Source organism: Rhinolophus sinicus, linkage group LG05, assembly GCF_036562045.2.
Source record: "Rhinolophus sinicus isolate RSC01 linkage group LG05, ASM3656204v1, whole genome shotgun sequence".
Lineage (NCBI taxonomy): Eukaryota > Metazoa > Chordata > Mammalia > Chiroptera > Rhinolophidae > Rhinolophus > Rhinolophus sinicus.
In genome coordinates this window covers 128,938,429-128,949,411 of record NC_133755.1, presented here as the reverse complement: position 1 = coordinate 128,949,411, position 10,983 = coordinate 128,938,429, and the positions used below count along the sequence as shown (strand labels likewise).

The following is a 10,983-nucleotide window of genomic DNA, read 5'->3' as shown; positions in this document are numbered from 1 at the left end:
TTTTTATAGCATGTGTAGGTGTTTGTAAAATGAGTTGTTGTGAGGATTAAAATCCCTTCTCCACCACCCAAATCACAGGAAGTATTAAATAAATGACATTTGACCAGCTATAACCATACTGTACAATTTCATCCTCAAAACAATAAAAATGAAAAAAGGAAAAGGAAAAAACAAACCAACATGGCACATCGCATTAGCCACTGGAAATCAAACTCCAGAGTTCTGCTCAACAAGGCAACACGCCGCCTTCTGCCACAGGGACACCCACATAAAAGTCCATTACGCCAACTGCATCTCTGGCCTGGGAGCAAATAGTTGGAAAGCACTAACACAGGCATAGAACAGGCATAGAAAATCCGAAACACTACATATATTTAGGGACTTAGTTTATTTTCACAAATTGTTTACTGATTGTCCTTTTGATCTGAATCTAGAAACATCCTATCCCCAGCCCACTCCACCCCTCCATTATGGAACACTACAATGCCACTCTCTTATGGTGATAAAGTGTCAAACGCCCCTCAGCTCTAAGGCAAGAGAGAGGTCCGGAGGTCCCATTGGAGGGACGTGCAGATATCCAGCCATGAGAGGATCCCAAAGGGGCCCCAAATTTCATTCTGCCCAGGAAAGGACCCCAACATCACTGGCTCTGGGGACTATCATCTAATTGGCTGATGGTTACATGACACTTCAGGAAACTTCATCCTCCTCTGTGCATTGATATCTTAAGAGAGAGAAACAAACAACCTTGGCTTACCCGGAAATAGTCACTGCATGCTGCAAGGACCGCCTTGTGCGCATGGAATTTCTGTTCCTCGGCAATCAGGGTGACATCGCAGAGGATGCCATCACTTCTCTGTTGATTCAGCGCGGCCAGGACAGTGTCATTGTGAGATTCCGAGTGGCAGAGCCTCTGGCCTGTCAGCATTTCTTGAATACTATGAATGAGAGCAATCAGATCAGCACTCGTCCTCTCACCAGAGCAGGCTGCCCCCGTGCTCCGTCCCTCCTTTGGCACCAACTTAAGGAATGCACCACGGCCCTACTGCAGAGAGAATTTTGATTCCCCCATTTTCTTTCCCTCCACCCTGCTCTTGCTCTCCATTTCTCTAATTCTCTCTTTTCCTCATCCCCTTTCCTACTAGTGCTTCTCCTTCTGAACGTGTGTGTGTGTGTGTGTGTGTGTGTGTCCCTGTGTCTGTGGACTGGCCCATGTCTCCAGGCCTCTGTCCCCTCGGTGTGTGTGTACATCTCCAAGTGAATGTGTATCTGGATGTGTGTGCATCTGTGTGGGGCTCTTTCCACTCTGTGACCCCCTCCCAAACTCTCCATTTCCTTCTCTAGGTTTGTACCATCTGTGTGGGATTAGCACAGTCTCAGAACGTGATCACTGCCATGCTCGGATCCAGCACAGACTCCACTGGGCCTGCATGACACACCAGAGACCCTGGAAGTTACCACATCTCCCCACGGGACTCAATACTCCATTAACAAGTAAAACAAAAGTGAGCAATACTGGTTAAGGAAAAAATGGCTGCCAGTGAACATTCCATGTAAAAAGCAGTTAATTAAACCCTGATGGCTTATTATAACACTTGGGAAATTATGCACCACGAGGAGAACATCAATAGAAATGACACTGTTAGTGAAAAACATGTAAGGCTAAAAGTAAAATATATCTGTATTATCAGCCGTCAATGTCTATATGTGATCATTGTACTAGATTTATGAATTACTCTATAATTTTATGTTCTGTTCTTTTTTTTTTTCATTTTGTTTCTTCTTCTTCTTTTTTTTTTTTTTTTAAAGATTTTATTGGGGAAGGGGAACAGGACTTTATTTGGGAACAGTGTGTACTTCCAGGACTTTTTTCCAAGTCAAGTTGTTATCCTTTCAATCTTAGTTGTGGAGGGTGCTGTTCAGCTTCAAGTTGTTGTCCTTTCAGTCTTAGTTGTGGAGGGTGCAGCTCAGCTCCGGGTCCAGCTGCCATTGCTAATTGCAGGGGACACAGCCCACCATCCCTTGTGGGAGTCCAACCGGCAACCTTATGGTTGAGAGCCCACACTCCAACCAACTGAGCCATCAGGGAGGCAGCTCAGCTCAAGGTGCCGTGTTCAATCTTTAGTTGCAGGGGGCGCTGCCCACCATCCCTTGAGGGAGTCAAGGAATCGAACTGGCAACCTTATGGTTGAGAGCCCACACTCCAACCAACTGAGCCATCAGGGAGGCAGCTCAGCTCAAGGTGCCGTGTTCAATCTTTAGTTGTAGGGGGCGCTGCCCACCATCCCTTGAGGGAGTCAAGGAATCGAACTGGCAACCTTGTGGTTGAGAGCCCACTGGACCATGTGGGAATCGAACCGGCAGCCTTTGGAGTTAGGAGCATGGAGCACCAACCGCCTGAGCCACCGGGCCGGCCCTGTTCTGTTTTTTTTGAAATTGCTAAATTGATCCCTTGTGAAACTCCCCCCTTCATTCCCTACCCCATTCTAAAGTGTTCTTCCTATGTCTTTTCAAAACTCCTAGGTGGAACTCCAGATCTTCCTAAAATAACGTAAAGGCAATGTCATAAACACAAAACACAAGCTGGATTTGTAGTTAGCTATGGACAATTCCAGCTTTGATCTACAAAAATCTCCACAGTGCTCTAAAATCTCAAAACTGGCACTGGACTAAGATGGGTGAGTTGCACCCATCAGAACTCACACCCAGAAGGAGAACAAGGGCCATTAACCCCAGTGTGAGGCCGTGAGGCCGGTGGACTCTTCTCCAAGCTGAGTAAACATATCACGGGGATGTCTCAGCACTGTCTCTTCAATCCTGACAATGCCTGCATCTGATCCCTCTCCCTCCGAGTGGAAAGAGCCACTTAGGAAAGCCAGGAGTCGCCACTGGCCCAAACTGCATGGTTAATTTATTTGAAGGGCTCTGTCCAGCCTGTGGTGCCAGTTGGCTGGTAAATTACAACTCAGCACAAATCATACCACCTTAAAGTGAACCAAATGCTTCGTGTGAAGTGCCCGCGCGCAGCCAGTAAGCTTTATTGGACATATTGACTGGGGAGCCTCAGAAATGTCAGAACTATTGAAAGAAAAAGAAAACTTGACAGGAGGTGATGAGACAGGAAGTTCTCGTGGGAAGGTGGGAGGATTATTTTCAGTTAATATGCAGCAGTGAGTTTTGAAATGATTCCTGTCATCAAATATTCATATAGGGGCTCTAGGTATCAGCAGACTTTTTAAATAAGCAATTGAAAATGCACTTAGAAGCATAAATAACTTTTTTAATACACGTTTCTGTGCAAAGCCTAAAATGGATTTTAATTAGCAGGGCTCAATTAAAGAAATGAGGAGGTGAGAACAGAAATACTGAGAGTGCCCTCTGTACTTTATCAGCTAAGTAAAGCATTGAAATAGTGTTTGAAAAATATTTCCTAAAAAAGGGACATTTTAATATATTTTATAAACACAAAGCTCTTACTATGTTCCATGAATTATTCTTAGTGATTTATAATTATTGATTCACTTAATATTCATAACAATCCTATGAGGCAGGTAATGTAATTATCTCTATTTTACAGATAAGAAAACTGAAGGTCCAAGATCAGGCATTTTGATAACTTATCACCAAGAACACAATGTAATTCATTCTCCTATTTAAAAGAAAAAAGAAAAAAAGACAAAACAGAAAAAGTGATAATCTGTAAAGAATATCTCAAAAATCTGATTGCAAGGGGAAGAAATCACAAGGTCCATATTAATTATATATATATATATATGTAATGCACAGTTAATCTCAAAATCAGCATTGCCTTTTAAAAATACTATACATGAACATAACATGAAATAGTGATAAGAAATGTTTGAAATCATGTATCAAAATATTTATCTTTGCACTGTAAGATTAGTTTTGGAACGGAAAATAGATTTTATTATTTAGAAAATTTATTTGAAACTCTCATAACTCTTCTCTCTTTTAATGTCACCTTAAATGTTTAATAAATGCATTTTGAAATTTCATCTGTAGTGGAACAGAAAATATACTAAAATAATTGCCTTAAACTGTTTCCTTACTCATTTTCCAAATGCAGTGTCACAATTGACGTCCTTTTATTAAGACTGAATTAGTATTTGCATTTCAGATGGCTATTGACAGTGAATAAATCTTGCCATGGAAAGAACAGCTGTAAACTGAAATTTGGTGAAGAAGAAAAGGCTCAGCTCTGAAACAATTGTGATGCTGCAAAATTTCACTGGATCATTCAGCTGGGTTTAAAATATTAAAGCTTACAGTAAACAACATGCTAAATATTTAAGTCAAAACTTGGCACAAGATACCAAATATTTTGGAACCAATATGTTAGGAATCCTTAAGAGCAGAAACAAATACTTCAACATTTGGCAAGAAATAAAGGCCTATTAATCAACAAATCATTATTGTATTCCGAAAGTAACTTCCCTCTCGCTCTCCAATGTAAATGACAAAAGACCTCAACCGTCTAAATGATAAGGCACTTGGGGGCACAGAACATAGCTGGAAGGTAGGCTCATTTAAAATCAACAATCATAAACCAGGGAGAGTGAATCAAGGCATTTGAGGTGATCAGACATTGTGATAACCTATCACCAAGAATACAATGTAATTCATTCTCCTGTTTACATTAAGATGGGGAGCAGACACATGCATGGCAATGGCTCAGCCCCTTGGCATCTATAACTTACACCAAATTAGCTCACTAAACCTTCCCAACTTAGATCAACGTTCTTCCATTATGTGGGAAACGCAGAAGAAGAAAGGAAAATCATATTCCTAAAACTTCCTAAATTACTGGGGAACAACAAAAACAAAAACAAAAAAACATAAAACATGACGCACATTTCCCAAGGGCATACAGATTTGAGTGTTGTCCTGGGAATGGTCTTCCATGAAAGCAATGTTGCCACCTCAGAATGCACAGGTGAGTGCAGAGGGTGACCTGACTTCCCAAAGGCAATCCCAATAGCCCTTCCTCAAAGGGATCCCCTAGACCTGCACCGTCCAATGCAAGAGCCTGTGGCTGTTGACCGCTGAAATGAGGGCAGACCACATTGACACGTGCTGTAAGTGTAAAATGCACACTGGATGTCAGATGTAGTGTGAAAAAGAGAAGAATGCAAAATAGCTCATTAATAATTTTATATTGATCACACGCTGAAATGATAATATTATAGGTTAAACTACATAGCTACACTTCGTTTTCTCTGTGTCTTTTTGCCTTTTTTAAAAATGTGGCTACTTGAAAATGTTTCATTATAAATATGCTTGGCACTATGGTTCTATCGGACAGTGTCCAAGTTCCTAGTGGGATGTGTCCCTCACTTATTTCCACCTGAACTCTCTAGGGGCTTCGGGCACCTCCTCAAGCTGCCTGTACCTCACAGGGACCAGCCTCTGTGGGTACAGCATGAGAAGCCTCAGACTCCTGCGAGCACACTGCTTTTTAGTGATGCCAGGGGGCAACCATTTCACTGGCCACATGTCATCACCCAGTAACAGGGAGATAAATAAATGAGGTCTTAGGAAACAGGGCTATTCATGACTTCAAGTCCTTAACTTTCATTCTGAAACTGATGGCAAAAGCTAAAAACTCAAGTGCAGAGCATGCTCTTCACATCATGGCACGCCCCACTCACAGTGAAGCCGTGCTTTCATGCACACGTCACTACTTCAAGTTCATAACATTTTTGATCACAGAACTCTCACAGGGTCTTATTTTCACAGAACAAATTTTGACTGAGTTCAGTCCGTTTTTAAGATTTAAATTTCGAAAGAGCTGTTTGGTTTTTAAACATCCTACATTTCAAAATTTAAAATTCAAGTCAATTTCTGTTATCAGTGATTACCTAGTATTAATATTAATATTTAGATACATAAAAATATACAAGTAGTTTTCAAGTAAGACCCCCAATAAGGTATTCTGTACTTCTATTATCAAAAGCCGTCAAGTAGCATAAAGAGCCTCAGTTTTTAAATAGACTACTTTACACAAGAAAGAAAAAGATTAGATAAAAAACCTCAGAGAAATAGAATTATTCATGATGGTCTCAATTCAGTTTATTGATGAACTATCAAGTGAGTACCTTAATGACTTTAATCCCACAGTTAAAATATTTATATACAACTTAAATACATTAATATTAAAACAACTCTATTTACTTAAGTGGGGAGGCTGTTAAAAGGCCCCATAATGGAACTTCATTTTATTTTTAATGGAACACTTTATAATTTGTGAATACTTTAAAATGAATGCTAACAACTAATAGCAATGGTTCAAACAATAAGCAAAGAAGAAAATATGCATAGAGAATGATTAAGAAATAATGAAGGCTATACAGAAAGGAACTTAATTAATAAGTGAACAGTTTGGTTTCCTTCCTTCCTTCCTTCATTCATTCACTCAACAAACATTTATTCATCCTGTGCCAGGTATTGTGCTAGGTCCTGGAGATAAGATGGTGAACAAAGCAAACTTGGTTGCAGCCCTCCTGTGACATTCAGTTTAGCAAGGCAGTTACGCATTCATCAGGTAATCCGGCCACCCTGCAGAAGTAATGTTGGAGCTGCCGGCTGCAGGATGAGAGCAAGCTACTGTGGCCGACAGGGGAAAGAAGAGATTTCCAGGCAGGGGAACAGCTAGTGCTCTAATCGCCCGGCAGGACAGAGCATGGCCCTTACACGGAATGCTAATGGCTGAAACCCTGAAGACAAGGGCAAGCACAGTGAAGGATCTGCGGCTCAGAAAGAGGTCTTGGCTAGCAGTGCACATTTGTGACTCATCTCCACAGCGTGGGTAACAGCAGCGCAGCTGTGTCTCCAGAACACAGCTGAGAGACAATCAACAGTCAAAGGTCGCTGATTCAAAACACAGAAGCAGGGCCGGGCTCAGTTGTGGGAAAGGACAGCTCATTGAGTTGCAGGAGAGAGGGAAGTGGAGAAGCAACTTACTAAAACTCTGGGCATTTTTGGCTTGTCCAGTCTAAAGATTTAGTGGAACCCAGTCTCCACTGGACCATGTAAGCATGGAAACATGGATATCTGGGTTCATCTCAGTTGGAATTTTTGTCAGAAAAATGCATCAAAAATGCACGGAGCAAGATACATGAAGAAGTCAGAAGAGTAGTAGAATCTGAACTGGATCAGAAGGGACATGAGGAAAAGAAAGGGTTGCTGGATTGGTAGAAAGTAGCAGGACCAGTAGATGAGACACTGTGATGAGGTCAAAGTACAACCACAGTGGCTAAGAGTGTTACCTGGAAGGAGAAGAGGTCCTGGTAAGAGCACAGTGGCTGACGTGGTTTCAGAAATAGAGCAACTACTGGGATGCAAGGTCCAAGGTGTGACCGCGGATGGGTCCTGCGTGCAAACACTGAGAGCACTGGGAGGTTGTACAGGATTTGTGATGAGGGCGAAGCCTGGAAGCCAGGTGCCAGATGCTCAGTCAGAAAGGGAAAATGACCCCGACTGCAGTGGAAAGGAGGCAAGAGCGAGGGAGTTGAAGCGCACAATGTTTTGAAGCGCATGCCTCTTTATTGGTTTGAATATTGCTGCTTTCTCAAATAACCAGTTTGAGGAGAAATGATCTAGAAGCAAAACGATGTGCCAGGGTGACAAAAGTCTCTCTACTCATCCTAAAATACATGAGATGTGAGGAAATTATAATGCCACCACCTGAGAGGGCTCCCAGAGGAATGGTGCCTCAGGAGAGGGGAGGTCCCCATGAAGTCAGGAGGTAAACAGAGCTTTTCAGGGTGAGGGAGATGATAATAAGTTCACAGGACACAGGGGAAGCTTGAAAGGTGGGGGTGGAAGGACTCTGTTTTCATAGCAGAGAATGAAAGACCACTACAGAGACAATAGTGCTGCAGAGGACAGATGGAGGTAGGATCGGAAGTGATCAGTAAAAGCGAGATGGCAGATTGAAAGTAAAAAATCATTTTGAGAAGAATGCACATGGATCCTGGTAGCCAAAAATAAGTTACCTGGCTGAGGTGGTGGCAGACAGATACCATGGTCTCTATGTGCTATGTTGGCTGGACACCAGATCTAGAGCAGGATTTCTCCACATTGATGAAACCGACATTCTGGGCTAGATCAGTTTTTTGCTAGGGGGGGAGGGCGGGGGGGGGGGGGCTGTACTACGCATTTTAAGATATTTAGCAGGATCCCTGGCCTCTACTCGCTAGATGCCAATAGAACCCCCAATCCCAGTGACAACCAAAAATGTTGCCAGCTATTGCCCAATGTACTCTGAGGACAAACTCGTCCCCCACTGAGAATCACTGGTCACCTGCAACAGGCTTCCTTGGGCAGTGCAGAGGTACTATACTAGCTGTCACGACGCCTCCATTCTGAACACATTTGGGAACTAGTTATCTCTAACAGCTTCAGAGTGGTGGAAGAAAGCTGGTCTCGTTATTTCAGACATATACCCAACTCTTCATATTGAAAAAAGAGGGCATTTCCCAGGTTTATCATCTCTCTTATTCTTTGCTCTGAAGATCCTTTTGAGTGTTTCCTCAGAGGGTGATGAAGACTTGCCTCCCCTGAGAATATTCAAAGGAATGCCTTGCATTTTCTTACTGACTGTCCCTCAGGTGTGGGAATGTGCCAAGCTGCTTCCTGCCCTCAGCATTTCCCCATGTCATCCCATCCTGCAGATCTCAGATCATACAGCACTTCTTCAGGAAGACATTCCCTCATTCTATCAGCCCTGTACTTTTCCTTCAAAGCACTTTTCACAGTTATATTTGCATTGTTACTAGGGTGATTTAATGTTTCCCCCATAGAATATACATTTTATGAGCACAGTAACCTTATGTGTTTTATTCACTGCTGGATCCTCTGCACCAAGTACAGTGCTTGGCTCAATAAATATCTATTAAATAAATAAATTACTAAATGAAAATGTTCTGAGTATTTTGAGAATATATATCACACTCCCCAAAGCCACTGCTGTTAAGGAGATGACAGTCATATATAGAGACTGTTTTCTGATTCTTTTTTAAAATCACACATTATTATGGCAGTACACCTTTTGTTTGAGGGAGGTTAGCATCCTAAATAAGAAAAAAATTAAAAGTAGTATCATTCAAAAAATGATAAAACATGTCTCTAGGTCTGACCAGTAATTAGATCACAGCGGTTAGCCCTGGGGCTACCATACTAAACTCACACATACTCTCACTGGTTTGCTTAATTTTATCAAACATGTGTTGTGACCCTGCTCTGCACTTGGTCCTGAAATGTGCAGTGTGACCATTTCAGGGCTGACCACACCAAGCAAGGATATATCCTACAGGGCTAACCTGAGGCTGCGTTCGGACGGCATTCTCCAGTTGGGTTCTTCAGGGTCTCAGCCTTAGAAGTCTGCAGCAGAACTGGCAAGCATTCCAGCTGAATATAAAGAAAAGAAAGACAAGAAAGAAAAGCACAGTGAGATAAATGCAAAAAAAGCACACTCTGAGCCTTCATGATTCTAATGCTTTAGAATGCCAATTTTATAGAACAGGTGTAACATTCTAACTGGTTAAAATGATTTTAAGTGTTTTAAGACTTTAACTTTATTGGAACTTCAGGAACTAAAAAGAAAATGTGTTTGAGAACAACAACAGCTAAATTAAGGGTTATAGTAAAAATTAAAACATCAGATGTTGGCCAAAGGAAAAATTCAGATTTGATAAAATAAAGCTACAAAGGTCTAAACCACAAATGCTAGCTGATGCATCCTTTATTGCAACTTTATTTCCCTTCCAAACATGAATATTAGTGAAATTAAGTTAAAACCAAGTATGTCTTGGCTAAGCATATACAGAAAGATGATTTTCTATTCAAGGAGCAGATTTGTGAAAACTAGATTAGAAAAAACACAGAGAGAGGATGAAAATTAATAGAAAATGAAAAACAAATTCTTTTACTATTATATTTTTAATTAAAATGCATTGGGGTGATAATGGTTAGTAACACTACATAGGCTTCAAGTGTACAATTCTGTAATACATCATCTCTATATCACATTGTGTGCTCACAAATTCTTACAGGAGCTTTAGGATTAGCATAATTGGAAATATATAATAGGATAAAGTTGTCAAGCTTGAAATTACTCCTTCCCTACATATTCATTTCATCCCACCTCCGAATCCTCTAGCCCCCCTCACAGCCTTTGTTTTCAATTATTGGAGTAACTCTAAACAGAAAAGTAAATTATTTGAATAGTTTGGGATATGGTCCATGACTATGCTTTACAGCTGTCATTAGAGGGTTTGGCTCCCATTTTCTAATACACTCAAGTGGCAAAATTAATTCCAATCTGGATAATCTTAAACAGGCTCCCTTCTGTTTCAATTATATTTTGAAAAGCGATCACAGGGTGAAAACCCTTAGGAAAGGAATATGCTAAGATGCGCTTATTTCTGCTGATTTATACAAAAGAAAGAGCTATGATTTCCAATCTAACTAAAATATAGTATTTGTTATGTTGTATACAAAGCCTCAGTCAGTATGATTATAATAATTCATGTAATAATTAAATCAAAATTTCCTTAGTATTCCATTGTTATTGAATACCAGGTTGTTTTGAACATTTTTCACACAATTGTCTTTATTTCTTGTTTTCTTCAATTATTGAACATAGGATGTCTGTGCTTTCATTTATTTCTAATTCAAGTTTTGACAAGCCTAAAAATGAGCATAATTTTCCATAGATCCATTATGACTGAGCAGTACAGAGCCTGAGAATAATTCAAGGCACATTGTTTAATTAGCTAATAGACTTTCTTAACAACCTATCATTGCTATAGTTTCCTCTCAGAATCTAGGTTATAAACTCCAGGCAATAATAGCCTAAAACAAACACTAACAGAGATGGTCACTTGAGCTTTAAAATGTCAAAAAGAACATTTATTATAACAGAGAGGTAAAAAACCAATTTTTCAGAAAGTCTAATATATA

General features: G+C 40.6%; 1 protein-coding gene across 6 annotated transcripts in view; it reads right to left on the bottom strand.

Annotated features, from left to right (window-relative positions):
* KLHL32 (kelch like family member 32) overlaps positions 1-10,983 on the bottom strand; it is a 181,833-nt gene that overhangs the window by 132,439 nt on the left and 38,411 nt on the right. For all 6 annotated transcript variants that reach the window (XM_074333324.1, XM_074333320.1, XM_074333319.1 and 3 more), the window contains exons 2-3: positions 9,342-9,429; positions 758-938 (exon numbers count right to left, since the gene is read on the bottom strand). In XM_074333324.1, the coding sequence (XP_074189425.1) occupies positions 758-938; positions 9,342-9,364 (204 nt within the window). In that variant the 5' untranslated portion in view covers positions 9,365-9,429. The remainder of the gene's footprint in view (positions 1-757; positions 939-9,341; positions 9,430-10,983) is intronic.